We start from the raw sequence: 27,277 nt of genomic DNA, 5'->3' as shown, positions 1-27,277 counted from the left end.
GGGGAAAGTTGCCGAGCTATCTGTCGCATCATGATAGTTTCATTACAAATAAAGAAACGGGGGAATGTCCCTATTTGAATCTGTAGTCATACACCCAGATCCCTCAACACTCTTAATGCCAAAATGACAACGACGCCTAGCTCTGAAATAGGCGTAAAGATCACCCTTTACGGTGGAAATAAATGACATACTTCCGGAGTTAATGATTTGAAAATAACGGAGTAGAAGAATATACTAGACCGGTTTTGCTCGGTCCCGATTCTATTTGATGACTGCACCATACAACAAAATCCGTGGACACAGACATTTTCGGACATAAGACATACTTCAAATTCTCAATACAGTATCTGAATTCCATCCTCACTTAATGCGCCTAGCGCCATAGAGATTGAATCATCATATTCTCCCTTGTAATGTTTCCTGTTGGCTGCGAAAGAAGGGTAAATATATAGAAGGACGTCTAATTCCTGTGCCTTCTCAAATACTGTCCATAGACTTTCATCATCGTATATCTGCCCCATTCACGTGGCTGTCAACCACCTCCCTTCCGGTGGCGGAGCTGGAGGATTAAGGCCCGCAGGCTACGTCATCTGGCTACACAACCTTTCAGCTCAGGCGTGCCCCTCTTGTACTTTAATTGGTACTGTGAGGTGTGGGTTTCGAACTCCTCAAGAAACAGTCTTGTCACAATTTGACTTCGTGATCAACAGGCTTTCTATCCTGCAAGTAGATATCTTAACTGCCATGACCAGAGAAAGTATATAAGTTTATTCTTTGGGTTGTGGTAACTTTCCATGGCGATATTCTGAGACTATATGGCATGTAGGCATAATAAATAGATGTCTTACGAATAAGTACTTCAATAGAGCCAATCGGATATATTATTTTGGTCCAAATAAGCCGGTGGCAGTGGGGTCCTCCATTTCCGAAACACGTTGCAGCGACCCCTCGCAACTTCAATTATTATAAACAGGTACGCAAGCCCCAAATTCCTTTTCTTTACGTTCTTCTTATCCACGGCACTCCAGGACGACTGCACTAAACTATGGAGCCTTTCAAACTCTCTCTACCAAATGGCGGTATTCTATCCGGCCGCTATACCTTTCCCCCAAGAGATTCCAAATCAGTTCAGACACGTCCTCTCATTGTGTGCATTCCCGGTGGCAGCTACGACTCTCAGTACTTTGACGTTCAAGGAGCTCAATCCGTATTCAACCTGTCAAGCTGTTTGAAAATTCCAGTCATCGCAATAGATCGACCTGGCTACGGAGCGAGTACGCCAGCTCCCGACGTTGAAAATGCACCGACCTATGCCCAAGCACAAGGAAAGTACCTCAATTCAGTGGTCTTCCCTGCGTTGTGGCAAGCCTTTGCAGATCGTGCAGAAGCGTCAGCGATAGTGCTGCTATCACATTCGATCGGCGCAATGATGGCAACGATTGCTGCTGGATCTTACACCGGCCTGGAGAATTACCCGTTGGTAGGCCTTATAACATCTGGTATTGGCAGCGAGATTGAGGAAGGTCCGAGGCAAGGCGTGTTACGTCTATTGGATGAACCAGCCGAGTTTGTTTCATTTGAGGTAACACCAAAAGACGCCATGATGTTGCAACTCCCTCATATGAATCTCACACCGGTCGAGATGCGTCAATTTTCCGAGCAGCTGAACCAACCGGTGCCCAAAGGCGAGATACTGGACATTAACACGACCTGGCTTGGTTATTGGAAGGACTATTCCACAAATGTCAAGGTTCCGTTGTTCTATGGATTGGGCGAATTCGATGGCCTCTGGACCTGTTCTGCGGATGCATTCGCCGTATATAAGGCCGCCTTCCCAAACAGTCCGAACGTGACGTGCGAAATGATCCCCATGGCCCCGCACTGCATGGAGTTAGGCTTTCAAAGCCAGGCCTGGTATATGAAATGCTTCGCTTTCGCGATTGAGTGTATCGTGGCAAAATCACTGCGTTCTACTGGGTAAGTTATAGAGAATAGTGATCGCGGTGCTGCAGTAAGAGGAGAGTCTGATTCTCCTGCGGGTGGGATCACTACCATTTTCTACAGTACTACGTCTTATGGGAGAGGGGTCGTGAAGATTAGTCCCGCAGGTAGTAGCCTAACAATTTCACGTCATTCGCTACCATTGTTTTCGGTGCTATTCCCGGTTAAGCGTCGTTTACGATCCGCAGCTTCACTCAATTACTCGCCAGAACCCTGCTACATCCTACGACAGGCCTGTTTTCATATCTCCTCATTCGGTCTGAAAGTTTAACGCCGACAGGGGCCCAGGGGATGAAGCTAGCCCCGCACGGAACAATACACTCGATATTGATATTGCCTCGGCCCGAACAAAAGTGGCTTAGCGTACTCCTTGACACTTCATTAGGGGAGTCATCCGTAGGGTGTTGAAAGAGATGTTAAAAAGGAAATCCCTAGTAATAGTAATTTGCCTTCGATACTGGTATATAAGAAGGATCTTTGTAGATCAAATAGAAAATTGCATAAACATGGTACTCATGGCATAACGCTAAGCCTAATTGGGGATGTACCTTATGAGTAGAACATGATATATCAGACGGCTGTCCCTGCGTATGTATGTATAGTGGTAGTTTAAAAGAATTTAGAATAACGGATAGAAAGAAAGACCTAGCTAAACGCGCTTTAACTTTCCCTATTTCTAAATATCTGTCAGAATGTCTTTTTAATTGCCTTTCCAAAGAGCCCTAGTAATATTTCTTGATTCTTCTTTTCGGGTATGACTGATTAAAGGTTCATTCGAATTCACCAGCTCGGCCAAGGCCGAGGTCTGAACAACTACTGAAGACCATGTTGAGCACCTCTCTGGTGACTGAAAAAGACACTTTCTAGTCTCAATTGCTCCGGTCCATCATTTTTGTTCGCCCGATGATCAAGAATCTGTGTCCGAAGGGCCGGCGTCTTGCTCCGTCGGACGAGGGAAAATTTGGGACAACAAATCAGGAGAGACATACATCCTCATTGACTGCCCTGGCCGCACCCAACAGGCCAGAGGCAGCATTCGAATCCTCGCGGTTGACGAAGAGTTGTCCTCATCGGAGGAATCCTCTAGGTTGGCTTCGGTATCTTGCAAAGCCTTGCCCGAAGAACTGGGAGACTCTTGCTCAAGGGTTTCAGAATCATGAGGGACAAAGTATGATAAGCCCTGTTGAGTGCTCTCCAGCTTCGGTGGTTCGCTTGCACTTACCGCAGTTTCGTGCGGAGCCACCCGATCTGTAAGTCTTGCCACCTGCCCTGCCGTCTCATCTCTTAGGTCGTTTAGTTCGAACTTGCAGAGATTGATCTCTTGAGTTAAGAGATCAAATTTCCGGGTCCTTTCCTCCTCTGACCACGCCGAGCCCTGGCCAACCTCTGTTTGAATTGGTGGCTTTGATGGCCTTGAGGGATTGGATCAAGTGGCCTGTAGGATCACTCTCTCGGGTGAGTTGTGCCAGGTCTATCTGTATAGCCTTGCATTCGGGACCTCCATTGCCAACGAGGAGCGTACCATGGTAGCCATATTTGGTCACAGCGGTGAGCATGCTGACTTGATAATGGCCATCATTCCATTTCGAAACGGCCGCCGAGGGATTCTTGCCAAGTTCCTGTCGTGGGCGCTTGGTAGGTTGCTTGTCATCTTTGTCATCCTCGTTCTTGTCCCTGCTCTTCGGGCTCCCTATTGGCGTCTATGTCGAATATCTTGCCTGAAGTCCTCAGCGGGTCAGAAATGATGCTACTATACATATATGATTGAAGGGGGTCTCACCTTGCCTTTGTCCGCAGAGAGGTGCAAAAGGTACTGATAGAGAGGGTGCGAACTCCAAAGCCCTGGTTAGGCTGAAGGTGAGGGGAAGAGGGAGGAGAAGAGGAAGAAAAGATAAGAGAAGAGAATAAGCGGGGGACGTTGAGCAAAAGGAATCAAGGTGTAGATGAAGAAAAATCCGAGACTTGTTGTCTGCCGAACGAAAGTTCTGGAGAATCCTTTGCTTTCACGGGTGTAAGAAAGAGGAGGAAGAGAGGAGAGCACCAAAAAGTGTTTGTTTAGAGGAATTTGCCTCTCCGAATTAGGAGCGCGCGGTCGTTCTCAATTGACATAAAACGCTTCCCCAACACAAGTACAACCATCTCTCCCTCCTTTATCCTTCAGACTTATGGCTTCATTAAATAACCAAGAATCCTTTTCGAGTTTACCTACTGGCTCGTGGCACAAGATACCCTTCCTTACTCTCATTTGATACCTCAAGCCTCAACATGCGATATCAGGACTGCGGAAAGCTGCGTTGCGCCTTCCTGTTGTCCGGGATTGAGATTGACCAGTGCTCCCCGGGACAAAGAGCTGCCTCGTAACCCACAAATAAACTTCTTGCGATGATCGGTCAACAGCGTGAGCTGCAGATTGATGACCTGTCAAAGAGATGCAAATTATGCCAGCAAGAGCGCCGTGCCATCTCGACATGTGTTATTGCCAAAATATCTGGAAAGAATCGAACGCCAGGGCAGTCAATTGGTAGTGGCGGTTGCATGGGTTGTTATTTCGAAGGCATCACCTGCTCGGTCAGTATGTTCGCCTCGAATTTGGCCTTTCGAGATTCGACGGCTTACAGAATTGTACTTGTTGGTTTTGATTTCCATTTCCCACCAAAGATCACAAGCGTGGCCACGAGAGTGAAGGAGAAGGTCAAGATGAGAACATAAAAACATCCTATTCGGGCTCCGGTCAATAGTTCGAAATGGTGCAGACAAATGACTGATGATGGAGCAGACGAGGACTCGGGCAGCGAGGATAATGGGAGACTTCCCTAGTCGTGAAAAGGATCGTCATACCAGGACGATCTACCGCTTACCCGACTGTGTGTTGGTAGGGAGCTCCTGACTATAAGAGATAGTGGTTCTTATAGCCATCAGTTGAAGTCTCTAGAGGTATCGAGTGAAGAGGAGCATTCAATAGTGGTCAATACGTTCCTGCTACATGCAGTATAACAGCATAGATGGCCTTTTCATAATAATGGATGTGATACTTGATCCAGGGCCAAACACAGTATTCATTCTTTGCGCACAAATATCAATACCTGACCTCGATATATCTGAGTATAGCCGAGTGGGAGATCCACGGACTGGCAAAGCAAGTGAAGCTCCATACTTTCGTACTAACAATGTAAAACAAATGTAGTCTCATATCAGTCCTGCTACCTTCGGGAACCTCTTAAGCAGGCCCTCCTTCTGAATTTTCCAAATCTTGGCAAGAGGATTGTACTGCAAGACCGTTGCTGAATATCGTCCCGGTGCCATGCAAATATCGAGAGCCGCGAGATTTATTGTCTTGGATAGTAAAGGGATTATCTTCTCTTTCATCTTCATCTTTTTTCCGATGCTCGTCATCATTTTGTAAAATTTCTGTTTCCCTTTTTTGTTTGCCGATTTCGCGCGTTCCCTCTGGGTTTTGTAATGTTCATCTGCTTCGGAACACTTCCACGCCTACGGAAAGGTCAGTGATTTCACACAGGAAAAGTTAGAGTTTGGAATCTACTGACCGCATCTTGTACGCTCATCAACGTCTGGAATATCTTCGACCGGGCGCTCAAGTAGCCTGTTACCGTGTCATAGTCTTTGTCGATTTGCGATGGGGCCTCTTGGGTCGTAAACGTGACTGATTCGTTCATCCCCAAGACACGGAAGAAGGATAAGCTCGAGGTAGGGAAAGTAGAAGACTAACGAGAATGTGTCAGACAACAAACTGACGTTTCTTTCAAGAGTCACTGAGAAAAGGAAGGCGCTTAGAAGGCTGGTCTATTATTACATACATGGATAGTGACGTGTCAGGGTGGGGTATCGAGCAACAGGCAGGTCATTCATTCTCGACATCCTAGGACAACGAACTATACAAGGATGGCACAGGAGCCACGTATTCTCATGCCATGCTCTATTACCATAGCTCTATCATGCTAGCTGGGGCTGAAGGGCTTGTTATGACTCTAATTGTGAATAAACCATTTTCATTCGAAATTATGCCTTAAATTAATGAGACAAGTGGAGAAGAGTACAGGTAGTGAGATCACTCTGCTTCTGCCTAGTTAGTTTGTGGTGGTTCAGCTGTCCACCACCATGATTCTCGTTCACCATGGCAGGGCGACAACCTTGTATCTGCCTAGACGTCGAATGGCCGGTCCATAATTTCCATTTCGAGGAGCCGCCATCGGTCCCACATGACATATCCCCATCTCCGGAGCAAAACGCGAGTGGGATTGTCGACAGTGTTGCTTAGTTTCTCGCCCAAATGGGCCCAGCGCCCAGATATCTTCGGGTCCCGAATCTGGATCGGAATACCATGGCTCGAAAGCCATCTCACCCTCTGCGCCATCGATCTGACGATCTCCCACATCCCGCATCCAGGGTTGGAGGGCGTATCTGAGGAAATAATCGAAAAGCCCACCCTTGGCTATGTCTCTCTGTAAACCAAGGCTGTTTCGAGCCAAAACAGCCGTAGCCTCCGCGTGGCGTTTGACGTGAGACAGGCCCAGATAGATCTGGTTGGTAGCGTTTGCGTATGTCTGCTGCTCCATGTTACGCTCCTGTGGCTCGGGGGAACCTTCGCCCATGAGCTGTTCCACGGCTTTAAGAAGTGATAGTTAGCAGAGATTCAAATCAGATGTGGGAGGTGCGGCTTACCAGGGTAGACAATCTTCCGCAGGGCCTGGTAGACGCAGGCGACTTGTTCATTCTCCCAGGGGGAGAAAGAGGGAAACTTGGCTCCATTAGGGGGCCAAACGACACCTTCTGGGCAAATGTTACGATGAACTTCGACCCGGTACAGTGCGCGATAAATCCGATTGAACTCTGTCGATGTCGGGGGTTGCACAGGCCGAAGATGATCGAAGTTCATCAAGGCCAAAGCATCAGATGCCAGCTTGTTGCCGAGAAATTCAACGACCTTATGTAGCTCGGCCATTTTGACTGCTTGCGATAGTGACAGGGTCAACGGACCCTCGAAGTAGCTTTCGTCGAGGGTGAAGTAATTGACGGGAAATTGCGCGATGTCTTTTGTCGGCCACTTCCGTGCGCCGATGGTGAAATACACGGCCAAGGCAGCGTGCATCAGGTCGGCCGGGATCTGGCGCTGAATGAAACGGGGTGACAGATAGCCTTCTCGGTCCTTGAGAGCACGGTTAAATGCAGCACCCGATAGAACAGCCGATTTGATCGAATAGCTATCGAGCTCGATCAGGATGTTCTGAAGGAGCTCGGGTGGGAGGTCTTCCAGGCCCCTAGGGGGAGGGACCTTGGGTAGAAGACGTTCCGCCATAGCTATTGAGTAGAGATCTGCTGAAATAAGTGTCAGATTGATATGAGATGAGGATTTGAGTCAAGGGTATCAGAACTGACGTGGGCTTGACGATTTCGCTGCGGTCTGCAGGACGCTGGTGGCTTGAGACAGGGATTTGAAAGCGCAGAAGAAATCCCGGGGTGGGGATGGAGAAGAGAATGCAGATGGAGGAGAGAGGTTGAAGAAAGAAAAGGAGTTGAAGAAAGAAGAGGAGTTGACGAGAGGAGGGGATTTATATAGACGAAAGGAAATGAGGAGAGGAGAGGAGAGATAAACAAGGAGCATTCTAGAGCCATCCCAATAGCAGGTAGGCAACGGTGCAGGCAGACCCGCGACGAGTCGATACGTCGTTGGCGAGGTACTAACTTCAGGATCCTTCTATCAAAGGCCAGTGCAATCCATAGCGTCACATGCCAGTCGATATTAGGGAGGTAATGAGTACGCAGCTTACGAGTCATGTAGATATCTTCTCACCCGTCGTGCCCGAGGCCATGCCATATTCCAGAGTTTATGAATCCCTAGGCAGAAACGGTATTTTCAGCTCATCCAATTTCTCACCCTCGAAGATTTGCAGGAAAGAAGCCTGAGTACCAGTGGCACACTTGACACCATGGAAGCGCAGGTCATCGCGAGCCCGCTCAAGGTCTTGGCCACCAGCGTGTGGTTTTGACTGGACGTTTGTTTTCGACTAGGTAGCTTGCACATCCATCTCGAGTTACCTACGCTGTCTAAATTGGTTCGACCATCGCAAAGGGTGTTTTGACAGGTTATATTGAAAGAGGGTAGAATATGTACAAGCGCCGAGACCCAAGGCCGTCTAGAGACAAGGAGACGATTAGAGCGGAGACCAGTAGGTAGACTCAAATCAAGGAGGGATAGCAAAGTATGTTGCTGTGAGAAAGCGAGGGAGGAGAGAAAGGTATCACAATTACAAAGGCCAGGGATAGAAGAGGTATCAAACAGGGTAAACAGAAAGGGGGCAAGATATAATGAATAGACAAGTCATGACAAGAAATTCATCAGAAGATGTTCCAGCGACTGCGAGTATCCTTGGCGGCTTGCGCACGATCCGCTTTCCGGTGCATGCTGCGACCGTCTAGCTGGCGGATGCCTTCAATCTTCTGCAGGGCCAACTCGAGAAGCTCCTTCTTGCGGATAATGTCGAGGTGACGACGGACGCGCGGGTCTTCGCGAGCGAAACGCTCGATCTCAGCATCGGAAAGGTGACGGCCGAGTCGTGCATCGAGCTCGCGGGGGAAGTTGTAGTAGAATTCGGAGAGAAGTTCCACGTTGAGGAACAGCACTGCCGTTGAAGTGAGTTTGTCGGCGACGACATCGAGGAAGACCTCTGGGCAGTAGTATTTGTTCTTTTGCGTGGCACATTGCTTGGATCGAACGGCCATGAGTCTCATTCTGATGAGATCCGCTCGATCACGGAGAAAGACGCCCTCTCGGCCTGTAGGGAAATGATTAGTCTCAAATTCAAGCGTATCATGCAGTCGGGGTAGGTTTGCTTACCTCTTGCTAGCAAGTCGGCACTGAAACCACCAGCGCCGCCCGAACCGTTGCCCTCCAGGACCACATCGCCCTTGAGAACCTTGTCAATGAATGACATCACATCCTTCATCTTACGCTTTCCAATCTGATCCTCCATATGCTTTGTAGCTGACTCGCAAGCACGGAGTTCTTCCTTCAACACCCTGCTCGCGTTTTCCCTGCCCTTGGCCCACTCCGAGTCCTCAAGTTCAATTTCGAACTTATATGGTTTGATGCAGTTCTCAACCTGGTCACTTGTGCTGAAGAACCGGTCATTTAGAATGCTATTGCAAGCATCCGTGATCTGCTTGTGCGCTCCTGGGTGAGAAGCGAATGTGGAAGAAGCAAGGAGCTGGTCCACGTGGTTCTGCAGAGCACTGGCAACTACAGTAGTGGCAAGTCTGCCAATGCCGAGCTTTGTCAAAGAAGAACTGGAAGCATCAAGCTTCCGGTGCCAGTACAGCGAGTCAGGATCGGCCTTTGGCAGATCCTTGAGAGGGTCTATTTCAGGTTGTCTTGGAGTCAGATCCTCAATGGGCTTGTTCCAATAACGCTGGGCCAGGATATCCATAACCCGCTGGTCCAGTTGAGCCTTGAGCATCTCACGAACTTGCGGCCGACCGAATGCCTCGGCAAATGCCTTGAAAGAATGCTTGAAGCTATCCAGGCTCTCAGCGAGATATGACTCGGCACTCAGGGGCCGGTCATTGTATTGCACCTTGAACTCATATGTAGCTTCCTCAAGCTCCTGGCTGATAGCGTCTCTGGTTCCCGAGAGGCTAGATGCCATGGTCTGCTCAAGGACATGCATCAACTTCTTTCTCAGAGTCGTAACGCCGACGGAAGTATCTGAGTGGAGTCCAAATTCGGATGGGTGGGCCGAGAAGTAAGCATTCTCGTTCTTTAGAATAGCACTGGTAATGTTTCCAGATCCTCGGGAAAAGAGGGCATTTGTCTGAGGGATGCGGCTCACGACACCCACGTACCCTAGACGGAGAGGGTACTTCTTATCAGTGAGGACATCGTGGCCTCGCTCCGGAGCAACGAGATCCATCTTTGTGATCACTCCAATTGTTCGCTCGCCACGGGGATCTACGCGCCGACTGGAGCGCAGTGCGGTCGAGTTTGCGAGATCAACATCAGCTGCCGAGATGGCCAGAATAATGTTGGGAGCTTGGATATATTTGTCGCAAAGATCGGCAATCTTTTGCTTGAGCTCCGGGGGCTGATCGTGGCCTGCCACTTGAATATAACCCGGGAGATCAATCATAGAGAGGTCGGGAACGTTCGGGGAATAGATTGTTAATTGAATAGGATCGTCCGAGACACATTCCTTTTCTGGGACGGCAAGGTTCAGGTCGGTCAAGGTACGCTGAATCGAAGAGAAGTCCGTAATCTTGCCGAGGCCGAGAGCAGGGAATTCGCCATATTCAGCCTGGGCATTAGGGGTGTTGACTAAGGTGAGTTCGATCGGGCGACGAGTGACCATATTCGAGCCCTTTGGCAAGAACTCGTGTCCGACGATGGCTTCCAATACCGAGCTCTTGCCTGAAGATTGGGATCCGATGACCACAATGGAAGGCAGAGTCAATGTTCCGGACTGGCCAACCGATTGAAGAATGTTCCGGATCTCAATCATTTTCCGGGTAAGGACCATCATCTGATCGTCTTCGGCGATCTCTTTTTCAGCTCGTGAGTCCTCCTCGCTCGACTGGTCGTAACCAAAGGCAGCACCAGTAGCAGCCGCAGCTCCTACTGCTCGACCTTCCTTTGGCTCCTTGCCGCCTCCACCGGGACCCTCCTTCTGAGACTTTGATTCTTCATCGAGACGCAGAATCTTCTGCAACCACTCAGGGAGATCCACATCCTCCGTTGTCTTCTCCCATCCACGCTGTGTTTGTTCCGCCACATCCTGAAGTCCCTGGAAGATGCCCGATGCCGTATTGCCGGCAGTTTCCCCAAATACTTTTATCATATCGACTGCATAATTCCCAGCCTCTATATCCGATGAGTTAGTAACCACATATCTAAAAATACCCGGACGAAGAACGTACGAGTTGCTTGATACTGTAAATATGCGACTCCCGCAATCGTCGCTCCACCAAACATAGCTGGAAGACGGACAAGCTTGAGGGCCAACTTTGGCAGCATGCGAGCAAATGAGATTGATCGAACAGCAGGAACATTATTGTGAATACCATTTGAGCCGATGGGCCAGGCGCGTCCCCTCAAGGCGGCACCACCATCAGCACGTAGAAGACCCCCGGTTCGGGCGCCTGCATTATGAAGATGGCGTGCCAGGCCAGCCCGCGCAAGCGGAACAAGTCTGTGGGAGAGAATCCTCCCACTCATGGCTGTCGCTGGATCGCATGCAAGAGGAGTGTTGAAGCAAAAGTAGAAGAAGTGAAGATCGGCCACTGACATCAACGTGACTTGCGCGAGTGGCCGCTTGGTCTCCCGTAATCCCAGTCACGTGGTCTACAGATGACGTGCTGTGCAAGGGAAGTGAGCTGGTTGAAAAGGAGGAATTTTTGACTCAAGAAATATTTGCAAGGAATCTCTTTGTTATTGTATCTTTATTTTTTACTTTGTCAATTGCATTTTTCAAGGTTGGCGATTGTGTTGAAAGAACCACCAGCTTGCTCCCCGATAGTCGGTGACTCTTCACCGATACAACACCTATCCATTGACCGGCCGCTTGATCAACACTAAAGGCTGAGCATTGCGACCTAGTCTCTTGCAGAGCTCCCTAAAAGTAATCCTAGAAGCTTCTGACAGAGACTTTCTTCAAACTTGGGACACAAACAACATACTAGCCGACAAATACAAGGCCCAGCATGTGCCGTTTCCTCGTGAGTCGAAGCTTGATCGGGCTGGGCGATCTCGGAGCTAGGAAAATAACAGATATCAACAGATCTACAAGGGCCGGAACGAGATTCGTCTCAGCAAGCTTGTCACAGAGCCCAGCCATTCCATCCTCACACAATCCTACGACTCCCGACTAAGATTGGTATGTCCAGACTGACTCAAGGAACGCACCCGTAGCTAGCTAGCTAGCTAGCTACCCGAACCTACACCTCAACTAACAAAATCCCCAGGACAACCGACGCCCTGTAAATGGGGATGGCTTTGGAGTAGGCTTCTACACTGACCCCAAGCTGGGACCAGAGCCTTGCATCTTTACATCAACACTGCCAGCATGGAACTGCGAGAACCTGGAACGTCTCGCGTCCAAGACATGCTCGAATCTAATCTTTGCCCATGTCCGCGCCACCACGGAGGGTGCTCTCGCAGACAACAACTGCCATCCATTCCAGCACAACACCCTCATGTGGATGCACAATGGCAACATCGGCGGGTGGAACTACATCAAGCGTGCCCTGGGCGAGTCCCTCGCCGACAAGTGGTACTTGGGCGTCAAGGGCGGCACTGACAGCGAGTGGGCCTTTGCTCTATTCCTTGATCTCCTCGAGAAGGAGGGCGCCAACCCGAGCTCTGACCCTGGTCCCGAGGGCTTCGGACAGGCGTTGCTGCGCAAAGTCATGATGAAGACTATTGCTAGGATCAATGAGCTGGTTCGTGAGGTTCCAGCTAAGCACAATGTTGCCGTTGAGACGCGTAGCCTGCTCAATTTTGCGGTGACGGATGGCCATACCGTTGTCTGCACGAGGTATATCAGCAGCAAGACGGATGAGCCTGCGAGCTTGTACTTCTCCTCTGGGACTAAGTGGAAGGAGGGGAAGACCAAGGGTCATTTCAAGATGGAGCGTCATGATAAAGGCGCTGATATCGTGCTGGTGGCTAGTGAGCCGATTACTTTTGAAAGACGTGAGATGCCCGCCTTGCTATACCCGTCAATATACCTGAAAACTAACATTGTGTGATAGACAACTGGGTCCAGGTACCGACCAACTCTGTCGTGACAATCCACAAGCAGACTGTCCTGTTGCACCCAATCTTGGATGAATTCTACGGAGAAGATCTCAACCAGGACCGCTCCTCTTGCTACGCAGTCTCCAAGGGCCTGGTCAGCACCGCGCCTGGTACCACCGTGCCCCCTCAGAATGCGGCAGAGAAGTGTGCGCCTTCTGCAAACAACGGGCCTAGTCTGGAGGATCCCCGGCTCGGGCACACCGCCAGGTGTGCGGCAACGCACTAAGTGAGATCCTTGGATGCGGTAGTTTGTGGTAGCACTCTCATTTCAAGAGCTGTTTCTGTTGGCATTGGAAGCAACTTTTTCTCTTTTGGCGTCGAAGTGATTTCTTTTTTCGGGGCAAATTGATACTCAATCCGCATACGGAGTTTGTTAGGCATTGGCCTTTGCTGTTTCGAGTTGGTCAACTGACTTTCGCCGGTTCGAGCTTGCATGGTTGGCCTAGATTTGGCACGAGGCTGTGACAGCTTATGAAAACCTAGCTATACAAAATCTTGGTATACTCCCAACTGAATATCCAAGTAGGTATTCACCTTGGCGAAATAATAAAGGCAATAGTGTACAAGTAAAATTTGAATACAGCCTTTCCATAGCTTGATTAAAGGATACCCTGACCCTCAACTATCATCCCCAGATATATTAGCATGTTTAAAGTACTTCATCCCCACCCAAGCCACAACAACCCAAACCCACGACATAACAGCCGTAAGTATAATAAGCGCAGGATAATACCCGACAATCGGCAAGGTAGGATCATCTTCCAACTCCGGCGGCGCATACGGCGTCTCGCCTACATCCCATGCCCAACTCCAGACTTCGAAGCAACTGCCCATCCCAACGACAAATACCAGCCATGTCACAATGAGTATAATCCACCCCCACCATTCAGTCTCGGAGTAGTCCCAGGTATCAGCATTATTTTTCATTTCCACCGAGTGTGTTGCCAGGGGCGAGGATTTGGCGCGGTGCACGGTTCGATAGGGCGTATCTGTCGGGAGGTCTGTAGGGAGGGGGTAGGACGAGTAATCGGATTGTGTAGAGATGTGTAAGGCTGTCGGGGGTGTGATTTTTGACGAGCCCGTGCTGGTGGATGTATTATTTGTCGTGTTTATACGCGGGAAGGAGACGAGTTCCTCGTCGTCGGTGCCGGTTTCTTCGCCGCCAAGGAGGTTATGCGGTGCGAGACCCTGTCGGCGACGGGCTACGGAGGAACGGAGAATCTTCTGTGCTGTACTCGCGCGGAACCAGCTCGGCTGCGTGTCTTCAGCGTCGTAGTCGAGGCTCTCGCGGGACCCGAAGCCATTAGCTGCAGGAGAGGACTGGTCCTTCGGGGACCGTGGCGTCTCGGCCATGTATCGAGGAGTCGTCGCATCGGCAGACTTGGATGCAGCCCGCTTCTCGCGCGACTCGAGCCTCGTTCCTAGTAGCGCGGTCTTCCGTAGTGACCCCCGCCGCCGCCGTGTTTTGCGCTGCTGCTGTATCACCGCCGACATCGCCCTGGCGCCCGTTGTAGCCTCGCTGCTCAAGTGCGGCATGGCAGGTGGGAAGTCCTCGTTGTCCCCATCCTGCTCCATGGTGTCGGATTTTGTGCCCGATTGCGCGGATGCCTGGCTCATGCGTAGAAAGGAGAGTCTGGAGAGTAAAGAGCCGGATAGGCTTCGTCTGTGGCCGTTGCTTGCGCTGCCAGATCGCGTGCGATTGGGTAGTCTGTCGACGGTTGGGAATTCCGCATTGCTGCTTGCGCCATCGTCCATTGGCACGGGTGGAAACCGAGAGCTAGCACCTCAGCTCCACGGTGTTTAGTCCCCCAGCATTAGGAAAGTGGACCAAGGGGAGCGTTGTCTGCGCGTTGGTTGTTTGGGGGTTTACACTCGAGGCGAAGGGCCTACGGAGATGCGCCAGGAGCTAATTGGGGCCTTGGGGGTCAGGCAGTAACATTTAGCGCCATAGTGACTAGCCACTGGGGGGAAATCAACGACAGCCCACCATATTTCCAAAATTACATGGAAAAAATACCATAGAGTCTCCGTTTTGCAAGCACTGTAATTCTAATTGGTACTCCCTGATATGAGCCCAATATTAGTTGGAATTGGCTACCTACAGATTGGGTAACACCACAACGGGCACCATGCATGAAAGCGGGATATGTTGGACAAAGAGCAATTGGCAAGAGTCTAAAAAACCCCGTGACGAAAGCAAATTGGTATATCGGCTAGAACGCCAGCAGGTATGAGAGACATAGCAGAAAGAATAGATCATAGACTAATTCATAGTGTCAGGTCACACAAGGAAATTCATCACGGCATATACGGATACTTGCAAGGAGGACGAGGAAAGACGGGAGCTCGCGAAAAGAAAAACACATTGATAACCGAGAAAGGGAAGCGAAGAAACGACCCATGGCAGGAGATAAAACCAAAACCCCGATGAGAGTATCTTTTAGAGTAGCGAGAGAGAAAATGAGCAGTATCCAGCAAAAGTATGGCCTAGAAAAAAGTGGAATAAACCAGAAATGACAGATGTTGAGAAGCAGATTTGATACAGCACAGTTCATGTACTGGGGAAAAAAATGCAATAGAAGCTAAACGAAAGAATTGACGAAAACAAATAAAGACCAAGTCCAGGGACGCACAACCAGGAGGATAGGAGTAGGGAGGTCGCTTTTATTTTGGAAGCATCACGAGCGAACAGTTCAAGGACAGGCCCTAGGACCAGTTCATGCATGCTCACACGGGATGCGAAGGCAAGACAGAGTAAAATAAGACGAGATCAGGAAGAAAAGATCGAACCAACAAAGTGGATTTGGGGTATTCGGTGCACAACACACAAATTCCATTTCAAGACAAAAGCAGTTTGATCGCTTGGTAATCCACTTAAACAGGCAATTTAGAAAGAAAATGAAGAGCAGATGGGAATGGGAGAGATGGGTGGAATGAGGAGGTGGTAGGAGTGGAAGGAGAGAGGGGGAAGTACTTGAGGACCACAACGACTGGGAGGTGTGATCCAGCCAAAGTCCAATGTCGAGATGAAACGGTTCCTCATGAAAGACACGAGTATCCATTTCCTAGGGGGCAGTCATGGGAGAATCTACGCCTGGTAGGCTCCGTTGAAGTTGTTGTTGGACTGGTCCCAGTTACCAGACGGGGACATGGGCTGGCCACGACCGTAGCCGCCGGCGTTCCCTTGAGCATAGCCCTGGGCAGGCATACCGGGGCCACCAAAGTTGTTGCCTTGTTGGTCCCAGCCTCGGCCAGCAGGGGCAGGACCTACGCCTCTTCAGTCAGTGAGAAAGGTGGGAAATACACAGATAAGAAAAAGGATGCCTACCTTGATTCATGGGGTTGGCCGGACCTCCGTACTGGGGGAAGAAGCCCGGGCCGTTGTTGAAGGGAGGAGCAGCGGCCTGCTGCGGGGAGAAGTTGTCAAACTGGCCGGTGGGAGGTCGGTCCTTGCCCCACTGATAAGTTCGGAGTTAGTAAATTTAGAAAAAACAGGAAAGCTTTGGGACAGAGGGAACATACGCTGCACTTGAGAGGACGGCCATTGACCTGGTAGCCATTCAGCTGGCAAATAGCCATGGCGGCATTCTCGTGCGTGTCCATCTTGACAAAGGCGAAGCCACGGTCAGCCTGGAGACGAGTCTCAAGGACATATCCGAAGTTCTGGAACAGGGGTACGAGGTCACCCTGAGAGGTGTAAGGGGTGAGGTTGCCGACGTAGCAGGTAGTCTGCCACTGTGGGGTCTGCTGCACGACCATCTCGTAGCTCTGGATGCCTTGGGTAGGGAAGTGGTGGTGACCGAAGGGAGTGGTCGGGGTCATGCCCATGGCGGCCATGGCCTGCTGCTGAGAGATCGAGGGCTGTCCCTTCTGGTTGGCCCAGTTGCAGCGGATAGCGCGAGAGCCGAGCCACTCGCCATCCATCGAGTTCAGAGCCTTGTCGGCATCGGCGCGGTCCCGGAAGGCAACGAAGCCGTAACCACGGGAGCGACCAGTCTTCATGTCCCACATCACGCGAGCCTCGGAGACGGAACCAAAGGCAGAGAAGGCCTGAGTCAGGACCTCATCATTCACCTCGTTGCTCAGGTCACCAACGAAGATGTGGAAGTGGTTGGAGGTATCCTCCTTGCTGGTACTGTTGGACTGGTAGGCCCAGTTGACGCGGATTTCCTGAGAAGAGTAGCACCGTCAGTACATTCAACAAGACCTTATCGCCTCCCTTCTCAGTCAGAGGAAACTTACCGACTGATGGATGCGGCGGCCGTTGAGAGTCTGCATGGCGCGTTCAGCAGCACCAGGATCATCGAACTCAACGAAGCCGTAGTTGTAACCCTTGCTGTTGAACTGTTGAGACGACATCAGTGTCTGTTGGTCGTGGTATAAGAGGCCTTCATTAGAAAAGACACAAAAATGTTTTCGCTGGACCGAAAGTTTCGGGTTGGTAGAAAACACAAAAGAGGAAGGAGCCTCGGGGGGCTTCGAGGGGGAAAGGCTGTTGATGTCACGGGGTAGTTCAGGGTTCAGAGCCAACTCACATTCTTGTCGGGGATAATCTTAACGCTAACCACGTGGCCAGTGGTCTCAAAAATCTGCTTCAAAATATCCTCCGTGACGCGGGGGTCCAGACCACCGACGTAGAGAGCTCTCTTGTTGGGTTCGGGGGCAGCCCGGCGCACGTAACCACCGGCGCTAGTGGGAGACATCATATTGCCAGACAGAGGCGACGAGATGGCAGTCGGGATCGGGTTGGTATTCTGGGGAATCACCACGGGGGGGCGTGGAGGCGGGGGCATATGGGAGGGGTTGGTCTGGCCATTGCCTTGGGCGCCGTCGTACTGCTGGTTCTGAGTAGCAGCAGCAGGCTGAGGTGCCGAAGGCAACGAAGAAGGGGTGGGAGCGGGAGCGTTCTCGGCCATCGTGTATAGGCGTCTGACGAAGTTGGGATAGGGAAGAGGCGATCGCGAATGTTCCAAAGAATGCTTAAAAGCAGCGGGTAACCAACAATGACCAGGCTGTCAAGAGCGTCAGGGCAGGTCGACACGGATTCAATGGCGAGGAGCAAATACAGAGCAGAAGATCAATGTCGCTGTTAGAAGCTAGTCCGATAACTATACAGCTGGTGCAGAGGGGGACAGGTGTTGATCGCGGGGCTTTTTTTTGAGATCAATGGTCTTTGAATGGGTCCAAACAAAGAGCAATGAATTCAGAGGCAAATCGTAGATGATCCGACAGCTTTTTCCAAATATAAATCGGGTTTTGCGAGATAAATCTTTGGAGTATAGGCAGGAATATCGATAGGAGGGTATCGTAGGTCGCAGAGGGGGGTGAACAGCAGGGACAGAGCCAAGCGCTTAAGCTGCACAGAGTCGAGACGGATGGGAGAAACCCCAGAGAAACCAACAAACAACAGTAAGAAAAGCTAAGAAAGCTGGCCAAACACACAAGGAAATAAGTCCGACGGGTCGCGAGCGACAGAACCCAGAAGAAAGAAAAAAACGAGACGATGGAGCAAAAAAGAAAAAAGAATAAGAGATGGGGGGAGAGTTGTAAAAGGAGGAAATAAGTCGAAGGTCGAAGATGCCGATGAGGTGAGGGTCAGTCAAAGGCAGACCCAAGCCAGTCACGACTCAGGAGGAGTAGAGAGAGGGGGGAACCCGCCCCTAATGGGTTTAGCCTCCCGACTTTCGCTGTCGAACCCAAAAGTGATCGAAGCTGTGTACAACCTCAGTACCACCCGATCACCCTGCCCCATACCCCCTCTTTACAATACCTAAATTCCTCAATAGTCTATAATTATCTATGACCATCATCATGACCACAAGCTTCGCCAACCCAGACTCCCTCGCCGAGCTTTCTGCCCTCGTGGAGCGAACGGTACAGCTGCCTTCCTCCGCGCCCAAAATGGATCCACGCGACTCTGCCACTGCCGAACGTGCTACTGACAATGAAACTCAGCTCATAGATACGGGCCGGTTGTTTCGCAAATCGAATTCCATGGCCGCTAGCACACACATCCAACGCTCCATCCCCGTATACTACGATGGCTTCCAGAACGCGCTAGACAACCTCTCCGAACAAATTGTGAGTGCAGATTGGATACTCGGGCGAATCGATGGAGCTATGAAAAATGCGCCTTTGGAGATTTCCGGTTTGTCTCCTAGACCATCCCCGCTAACTGTCCACAGTTCATCGCAAAGGCCTTCCTGGAAAAGGACTACGAAGCAATCAAGGCACGCGAGGTCGTGCCTCAGCCCGCCGAGGATGTATCCATGAGTGAAATCAAGCAGAAAATAGAGCCAGATCTACAACCGTCAACTCTCGAGCAGACAGATCTAGCTTCGCGACCTCTCAAGGTGGAACCACCCTCGGACGAAAGCGCGATGGCAGGTCTTTCACTACCAACAGAAGCTATCCCCGCACCACAACCCAGCGAACCCCTACTCAAGACGGAAGAAAAAGACACGGGAGGACTAGCAGTGACGGACCAAACATTCCCCGGAACCGAAGGCATTCAATTCGACACGGTTCTCGACGAGAGCGGAGCGACCAACTCGTTCGACCTGAATTACGACTTTGGCAACGATGATATGGGCAACCAGGCCTTCCTATCCGGGACTGGCTTTGGCAGCACCACGACCGGCACTGATAATCCCGCTACCTCCCTACCACCGACCGACAATGCGACCGCGGCCCCCGCAGGCGGGGGTGCATTCGACATGGAGCTGGGTAAGACGGAGGGTGCTAATGCATTCCCCGACCCGGGCACTGGGATGGAGGATATGATGGGACCGGGCGAGTCTAGCTTTGATGATTTGTTTATGGAGAATGAGAACTTTGGCGAGACGGCGGGGGATCTACATCAGTTGGAGGGTGATAGTTTGATGGAGATTAATGAGCTGGATGATAGTTGGTTTAATTGAGCGGGGTTAACATTGAGCTTTGCAATGATTCCACCTTGATCTGGAGGTACAGTCGAACAGTACGTGTTCGTGATTATGTCCTACTGTATGATCTTCTTCATAATCCTACGTGATGGGTGGTGGGGAAATAGTTTTCCAAGATCTGCGATCCTATGCAATCTGCACTAGTGGTCGTGGGTAGATCTATCGAGGATGGTGTCCTGGACTAGTTATTTAGTTCTTTAACAGAATAAACTACAGTGCCGCCCATTTTTGCCTTCTATATCTCGAGACACTTTCAAACCATAATCACGTGATTAGATGATCCCAATATGGTACCGCGTAAATTACGCGTCAGTACTATACGTATTACTGGTACCTGATATTGTACCTCTAATTGTACTCATACAAAGCCTCTGGAGGCAGGAACGACTAGAAGGCTCCATGCAACCTAAGCAAACCAGCACCCGTAAGCAACCTGGCAACTTCCATCCTCCATCCCTCCTCTATCCCTCAGTTGCCTCACTATGGAGGGTTTAACGCTGCCTTTAGTGTCCATATCTGGTCAAGTTGGAAGGCAAGCCTGACAGTAAGAATTGTTTCGTGATTACCCTCTTAGCTTCATCGATATCCTGAATCTCGGGAATCCTAGCAATGGCAGCTTTAGGATCATCGTGATCATCATGATCATCATGCTTTGGCTCAGCTAGCCTATTTGAGTTGTCTTCTCCGACCTTTTAGCCTATTAAGGCTGGAATAAGCATCGTAAAAATGAAAAATGGTCGCATTCTTTGGTCTGCAGTCTTGTTTTTGACTTTGCGAGAATTGAAAACACTTAACCTCGTAGAAACAGGAAAGCGTGAGACAGAATAGATAAAAGGAAATTTGCATGTGAATGTCCTTCGTTTTATATCTTGTTGGTTTTTTAATGAGCCGTAGGTCAGTTTATTCATTATCAATTGCTTGTCTAGCTTATAAGACTAGTAGACGTGAGTCCTATTCTATTAGTGATATCTCGCGCGCCTAGTGACACCCGAAGTAGATTATTAGTACTTATTTGCGCTTTGATAGTACGCTAGTAAATCCTTAAACCTTGTTGTGAAGTACAGAGTTTATGGGCCTAGGAGGAAATCACACCGACTTCTATAAATTATAGCGGCCGATCATCCGTACGCGGGAAACGGGTGGACGATCCTGCCTGATTTTCAAATCTACCAATCTGTTCTAACGGATTCTATGTATCATTACAGAACGATTACAATACGCCCTAAGAACAACAATACTGTAGTTGTGTCTACACAGAATGGTCTGGCCTTTAGGAGTTTATAGACGATCAATTTCCGATCTTGACAACGTATTAAATAGAACTCATTGATATTAAGCACTCATATCTCCCTAGCATGTGTTTATGTGTAGATTACTTGCCCCTTACTTGATAAAGGCTTTAAAAGATCCTTACTAAGTCTATAAGCCTCCTCAGTCTACTTTCAAATTCTCAAACCTGAAGAAATCTATTCGCTCTGCAATGAAGTCACCCGCTGACACGAAAGTTGGCATTATGCGGCCATTGGTAAATGATACGCTGACACTCACCAACCTAAAAGACCGTCGAGTTTTGGTCTTTTGGCTTCTTGAGATCATAGCCATAATTCAATTTATTCTCTGGCTTATTTTGGCCAGCAAATTGGCGGCCGTACCCGTCTACTTCAACACTCTGGCCGTAAGCATCTCCTCCGAGCCTAAGCTGAGTTCACCATTGAGGGCAACAATATCCAGACATATTGACCGCGCCAAGAAGGCCAATGTTGAAAGTTCGTCACAACAGATTGCTATTGATATCTGGTTTGGGCTTGGATTCACGGTGGTTATTGATGCCTTTGCTGTCGTCTTAACATTCAACCGTGCTCTCATTCGAAAATTTCATAACGTCGTGTCTCAACGCTTGATTTTCCTGGCTTCTATCATATTATGCGCCATCTGGTCATGGAATGCGAAAGATTCGGGCTTATCTTCCACGCGCGCGTTGTTATTATTGGCTGGAGGCTTCATGCTTTACGGGCTCCTCGGCTATACCCTAGATAAGCTTGAGAAGCGCGATATTTCCCCTGGCGCAGCTGTTCGTCGTGGAACATTTGCACAATACAGCAAAGATCTAGGCCGATTTGAAACATCTTGGACGCATGCTGCTTTTCTTGCGGTAATAATAGGAGGGCTCGGCTTGTTCTTGACTTGGCTCGTTCCACCCCCATGGTCGGCTGGCCTCCCAGTTATACATATCTTGTCAGAGGTTTGTAGAGCAATACTAAACTCTATGATCGTTATTCTAACCGCCTCTTCTTTTCATAGTCGCTCATTTTATTAATGAGGGGTGCAAAGAGGACACCTCGCTATATTTCTCTAAGCTCTCCTATATTCTTTGCTGTCGTTTGCGTGCATTGGGGTGTAATGCCATTGTCGAAGAACCCTCGTCTTTCGATCACACCTTCGTACTTTCTAGGCCTTGTTCTCCTGAGCCGAATTCTCCTCGACGCACATTTATTGACGATCCTGCGGTTTCGTTCTGAACTAAAGTGGTCTCGGAAGAATATCTTGATCTCCACACCCAGACTCCTGGCGATATGCTTTGTCATGCTCTTCCTCGAGAATCTGGGAGTGAGGGTCATTACTTACATCAAACCACTTTCAGTACTAGTTTTCTTTGGATTGGGGATAGCTGGGTATTTGGGTGCTGCTGCGTACGATATCGCCGCCAAGTTGACTTATATCGGTGTATAGCAAAACCCCATGAATACCCAAAGCTGTAATTACCAAGTTCCCATGATCATACAGTTTTGTACTTTTTCTCCCGCCACCATACAACACTGGAACAAATCCTTGTTTACGAAATTAGACATATCGCGTCACGTGACTAGGGTTTAGAAGAGTATCTCTCTGTTTCCAGATATGGAAGGCAATAACGGGCAGTCCTGTAGCTGGAGGAGCGGGGTGAGTACTCTTCCCTGCCTCTTGCTACTACGAGTAAGGAAGGGAAAAGCCTTTCGGTCTCCCGGTGTTATGCTTATTCCCCCGTTCATGGTGTTGTCTGTGCGGCAGAGTTCGCCTATTACCGTTGGATCATGAGCATGAGTGGCCGAGGACTTATTCACCGCAATTCGATTGTTAGTTCGACAAGCTACGATCTCCAGGGCTGAAGATACTGGAGGAAAGCGATGCATCCAATATGATCCACTATGATCTGAATAGTGTCTACTAGCACTTGCGACCAGTCGAACCACAGTTTGTGGGCATTGCACTTTCCTCTTTCGGTATTAGATAGCCCGTTAGCTTAGTTAGTCTGGCTAGCTTGTCCCCGATTGATCCTGCGATCCTGCGATCCTGACGTGTGACTGCGTGTTGCAGACACCGACAGGACTAGCACCGTCCTAAGAACCTCTACAGAGATTTATCCGCCTCAGACGACCGTGACCATAACCAAACCTACCATAAAAGGTCCACACTTCGTTGAGGGTGTGTTGGTGGTACAACTATAATAGTTAGTAATACATTCAACGCCACAAAAGGACTCGCCCCGTCCATCGCAGGTCTCGGCCAAGAGAACCCCGTGATCAAATTAATAAAGCCAAGCCTCCATCTCCACGATGACGTCGCAACTCCGAGGCTACTCGGAGACAGTATCCCTGCTTAAATTTTGACAGTTGACACAAAATAGTGACGAGACATCATTAACTCCCCATCTAATTTCCGGACTCCACTGACGTGGTGTGGGAAAATCAGGGCAGGGTAAAGGGGTCGTGCCTTAATTTCGCCAGGGTCGAGAGCGAAAGATGGGAGTAATAATATATTAGACGCCGACCGAGTTGCAGGTGTGCACCAATGAAATAGACGGAGTCGGATGATTGTAGTCAGAGGAACTTGGAAGAGAGTTTAGGGTTTGTGTGGAGGGTTGAACGCCTGACTTCTTTCTTGAGGGACGCGTGGTGGGGAGATGTCGATGAGGTCATTGCCAGCTGTCAATATGAGGCTTTGACATGGCAGCGGTAAAGATTTGCTTGACACATGGGAGATTGGGAGTCGAGAGCAGGGAAGTGAGAACCGGATCGTGGGGATCGGTGCGTAGATCTATTAATGTTGATGTAAATATGCAAAATGTATAATTGCGTAGTGCTAAACGTATTTTCTAGGAGAAAGTACTTAGATCCGAGTGGTAACGTAATCCACGGCCGACCGGATCACACGGCCGACCGGATCACCTACCCCCATGGGGATACTTCAAAATCGATTATCTCAACCAACACCTATCAATTCAACTAGATATAGCGATTTTTACATACATTAATCCTGTGGCCAATCTCCCTGCATCCACTACACCTAGGCGGAGCCCTAGCTGCTGGCCTAGTTGGCTGACTAGGCAATTCGACCTCTGCATGCGAATCTACCCCATCATCTTCCTCTGGCTGGTTTAGCTGCGTAGCTAGCTGTATAGCCTCTTCAATGGTTAAACCCTCTTCGCAGGGTATCTTCTTAGTTGACCGATTGCGCTTTTTGACCATCTTCTCATTCGCTATGCGCAAATTCGCGTTATCCTCTGCCAGTAGTGCACCGCTGTGAAGCGCGAGCTGGAACCCCTTGATCATCTGGTCTAGGATCTCTTTTGATGGGCTCGGAGGGCTATTTGACCGCCGTTTTAGTAGATCTTTCAACATAGAAGCTTGCTTAAATAGCTGAGTAGCGGTTCTAGGCGTTTGTGGTGTGAATTCGCTAGATCTGCTGCTCGGCCGGCTGTTTGGTGGTGTTGGAGTTCGTAGAGAGATATTAAGCTTGTTAAGCACTCTCTCAGCATCTAATGGTACTAGACCGCTAGCTGCGAAGCTGTTTTTGATAGTGGGATTGGTTGATTGGAACGTTTCTAGCCGCGCGTGCTGGTAATCCACTAAGAAATCGTGCTTGTCGATATGGTTATATCCTCTACGCGCAAGATCGCTAACGAAGCGACCGTACGCGCGCTTAACCACTGCAAAACACCCAACATCTAGTGGTTGTAGTAGATGCGATGAATGCGCAGGCATACAAAGAGGTATAATATCGTTTTCTGTGCAGATTCGGTCGAATTGGGGTGTAAGGTGGCTACCATGACCATCAAGAATCAATAGCCGAAACCGACCTCGTACGCGCGAATTCGTATATGGTATAAAGATCTTTTGTAACCAGCGTAGGCCAATCTCATGGGTAGTCCAACCGTTGGCAGAGACCTCGATTCGCCAGTCTTTCGGTAGATTTTCGTTAAACCATCCTGCAATAGCCACTTTGCCTTTAAAGACTATACATGGCGGTAGTGAATAGCCATCTGCGCAGATTGCTTCGATCGCAGTAACCCATTCGCGATTTCCTGGTTGTAGAAGAGACCTCCGACCGTAGTATTCAGCTCTTGTAACTACTTTCTGCGAAGATATAAGGCCCATTGCAAAGCCTGTCTCATCAAAGTTGTAGATATCCTCCGGTTGTATACCCTTCTCATCGATTGTGCGCTGTACGGTCGTAAACCACTGCCGAATCGATTTCGGATCTTCGTTTAGGGCTCTTTGGTAATCGTATCTTCGCGAGAAGCGAGACCGAAGCTCATCGCGGCGTTTAATAAAGCTTGATGGCCAATTAACACCAACAGTAGGCGGAGGGTTACTACCGCGCGTAGCAAGTAGGATATTAGCCATTTCTCCCACAGTAGCCGGTCTAGGCGCTGCTCCACGTGAATCCATAGATAATATCCACTCAGCAAGCGCATCCTCTTCGGTTTGGGTCAATTTATGACCAGATGGGCGCTTATCAACGCGTGAGACTCGGCCATCGGCGCGCGCATGTAGGGTAGTGTAGGGTATCTCATATAGCTTTGCTGCTGCGCGGATAGAAGAGATACGGCCCTCTTTTAAATCAGAAAGGGCCAATAGGATCTTTCCCTCTTGGTTGGCCAATTTATGGCTAGATTCACTGCGAATTGGTGGCATGGTAGGTGGTTGAATTAATCAGGTTGGTAGAAAGACGCGAATTTAGAAGGGGTGATCCGGTCGGCCGTGTGATCCGGTCGGCCGTGGATTACGTTAGATGATTTCAACCATGTTTATTAAGCACAACCGTACTTCGTACTTATTTGCCCTACCATGACGTGGAAATCTTACCCTATCGCTCTCAAATTAGTAACACTACTATAATCAACAGTCATCCATTCGCCTCATCTACCCCAACGATGACTGACAGTTGATGTACATCCCCACCGGTAGTTCAAAACTCGCGGAGTTGACATGGCCTTCAATCCCGAAGCATTTCTTCTCCGCGGAGTCTCACTCCCGGCCATTCACATCCTTTGTCAATATACCCCCCGCTAGCCCGTGCAGCAAACTCTGAAAAATCAGGGTCAGTACGCTGGCCAGGGCCCTGTGAAATAAGCATTTCCTCTCGGGGGAGAGTTGTTAGCCGTATGACGGTGGTCGTCTGCCCTCTTCCTTCGTCGAGCCACAGGCCATACAGAGTACATTCTGTGCCGAGTACATACCTGCACGTCGGGCCAACAAAAGGACTGCAACTCACTTCCTTGACGCTCGGGATTTGCACGAGGATGTGATGTAAATCCGCTCGTGCATCTTTTGGGTCTACCTCTTTAACATTTTGAGTTCTCCCCTTGGGATCGGTGTAAAGCGGGCTGGTCCAATCTCCTCACATGCGACGTGCCGATGGAAGCGATCTCCCCGCACCCGAACCCTTCCTATCGCCGAGTCCTAGAACTTTGTAGGACTGGACAAAGTCGAATGACAACTTCCCGTGCCGTAATATCCGCATTGTGGGAGGAAAGGACAGGGGAGCCGATCTATCCGTTCTGAAAAGCCCATTTTCAAAATTCGGGCGAGGGTTCTTGTTTGCATTCGCATCGCATGTTGGACGCATGGTACTTCAACTGCCTAACTTCTGGTTCGTAGTGTGGCTGTGTGGAGAAACTAAACACAGCCGAGATAGTTACAGTATCTCCGAGTAGAAACCTTCAAAAGTATTATTTTACCTATGTCTATCCTCAGGGATTTTAGATCCGTTCAAGCCTTATTCTCAAACCGTCGGGTGGAGTTCGATGTGGTTTTTTTTCCGGATGGAGTATCACTACCAGATACGGAGTAACGAGGCGTGGTGACTATCATAAATGATCCTCTCCACTTGGGACGAAAAGGGAGTTAAAAAGTTTGCAGGCACAGGCCGAATGAGCGCCGAAACTCTAGCACTAGGAGGACATTATTGTTACTACCATCGTCCATAGTCCTAGTAACCTATTGGAGTAGTACGTTCGTAACCCACATCTGGCCCGGATCGCCGGATACGTGAGAAGAAGAAGAAAAAAAAAAAGAGGACCCCAATGGGCATCGAGATCATGTCATCATCGATCCGGTCGATCCACGTATGGGGCCTTTTGAGCCTTATGGCTGATGGCCCTTATAGGTTCCCGTTCTTTTTTGGTTAACGCCCTGCTTCGTCCGGAGTACTTGGGGGATTATTTATGACTGATTCATCCTGGATCTAGCCCCATCATCTAATCTTA

The 27,277-nt window shown here is 49.5% G+C and overlaps 8 protein-coding genes across 8 annotated transcripts; 3 read left to right on the top strand and 5 right to left on the bottom strand.

Moving 5' to 3' along the window:
• Positions 1-1,045: 1,045 nt before the first annotated feature.
• N7496_011452 (alpha/beta hydrolase) lies at positions 1,046-1,981 on the top strand (the record flags this gene model as incomplete). The annotated part of the gene is made up of 1 exon (XM_056704365.1): positions 1,046-1,981. The coding sequence occupies one exon, from the start codon at positions 1,046-1,048 to the stop codon at positions 1,979-1,981; it is 936 nt and encodes a 311-aa protein (XP_056550325.1).
• A 927-nt stretch (positions 1,982-2,908) lies between these two features.
• On the bottom strand, positions 2,909-4,268 carry N7496_011451 (uncharacterized protein; the record flags this gene model as incomplete). The annotated part of the gene is made up of 3 exons (XM_056704364.1): positions 2,909-3,321; positions 3,386-3,691; positions 4,211-4,268. 3 exons carry the CDS (start codon positions 4,266-4,268, stop codon positions 2,909-2,911), a joined length of 777 nt encoding a protein of 258 aa, XP_056550324.1.
• A 1,860-nt stretch (positions 4,269-6,128) lies between these two features.
• N7496_011450 (uncharacterized protein) lies at positions 6,129-7,315 on the bottom strand (the record flags this gene model as incomplete). The annotated part of the gene is made up of 2 exons (XM_056704363.1): positions 6,129-6,625; positions 6,682-7,315. The coding sequence occupies 2 exons, from the start codon at positions 7,313-7,315 to the stop codon at positions 6,129-6,131; spliced, it is 1,131 nt and encodes a 376-aa protein (XP_056550323.1).
• A 1,040-nt stretch (positions 7,316-8,355) lies between these two features.
• On the bottom strand, positions 8,356-11,224 carry N7496_011449 (dynamin-related GTPase MGM1; the record flags this gene model as incomplete). Its single annotated transcript, XM_056704362.1, has 3 exons — positions 8,356-8,792; positions 8,855-10,870; positions 10,927-11,224. The coding sequence occupies 3 exons, from the start codon at positions 11,222-11,224 to the stop codon at positions 8,356-8,358; spliced, it is 2,751 nt and encodes a 916-aa protein (XP_056550322.1).
• A 485-nt stretch (positions 11,225-11,709) lies between these two features.
• N7496_011448 (glutamine amidotransferase subunit DUG3) lies at positions 11,710-13,031 on the top strand (the record flags this gene model as incomplete). Its single annotated transcript, XM_056704361.1, has 4 exons — positions 11,710-11,724; positions 11,787-11,882; positions 11,971-12,700; positions 12,760-13,031. The coding sequence occupies 4 exons, from the start codon at positions 11,710-11,712 to the stop codon at positions 13,029-13,031; spliced, it is 1,113 nt and encodes a 370-aa protein (XP_056550321.1).
• A 392-nt stretch (positions 13,032-13,423) lies between these two features.
• N7496_011447 (PIG-Y family protein) lies at positions 13,424-14,560 on the bottom strand (the record flags this gene model as incomplete). Its single annotated transcript, XM_056704360.1, has 1 exon — positions 13,424-14,560. The coding sequence occupies one exon, from the start codon at positions 14,558-14,560 to the stop codon at positions 13,424-13,426; it is 1,137 nt and encodes a 378-aa protein (XP_056550320.1).
• A 1,333-nt stretch (positions 14,561-15,893) lies between these two features.
• Positions 15,894-17,721, bottom strand: N7496_011446 (uncharacterized protein; the record flags this gene model as incomplete). Its single annotated transcript, XM_056704359.1, has 5 exons — positions 15,894-16,072; positions 16,134-16,263; positions 16,328-16,975; positions 17,048-17,170; positions 17,341-17,721. 5 exons carry the CDS (start codon positions 17,719-17,721, stop codon positions 15,894-15,896), a joined length of 1,461 nt encoding a protein of 486 aa, XP_056550319.1.
• An 895-nt stretch (positions 17,722-18,616) lies between these two features.
• N7496_011445 (uncharacterized protein) lies at positions 18,617-19,725 on the top strand (the record flags this gene model as incomplete). Its single annotated transcript, XM_056704358.1, has 2 exons — positions 18,617-18,886; positions 18,991-19,725. 2 exons carry the CDS (start codon positions 18,617-18,619, stop codon positions 19,723-19,725), a joined length of 1,005 nt encoding a protein of 334 aa, XP_056550318.1.
• Positions 19,726-27,277: the final 7,552 nt, after the last annotated feature.

The sequence above is a fragment of the Penicillium cataractarum genome (assembly GCF_028827025.1).
Source record: "Penicillium cataractarum strain IBT 29864 chromosome Unknown utg000009l, whole genome shotgun sequence".
In the NCBI taxonomy this organism is placed as follows: Eukaryota; Fungi; Ascomycota; class Eurotiomycetes; order Eurotiales; family Aspergillaceae; genus Penicillium; species Penicillium cataractarum.
This window is presented reverse-complemented; position numbering and strand designations above follow the sequence as displayed.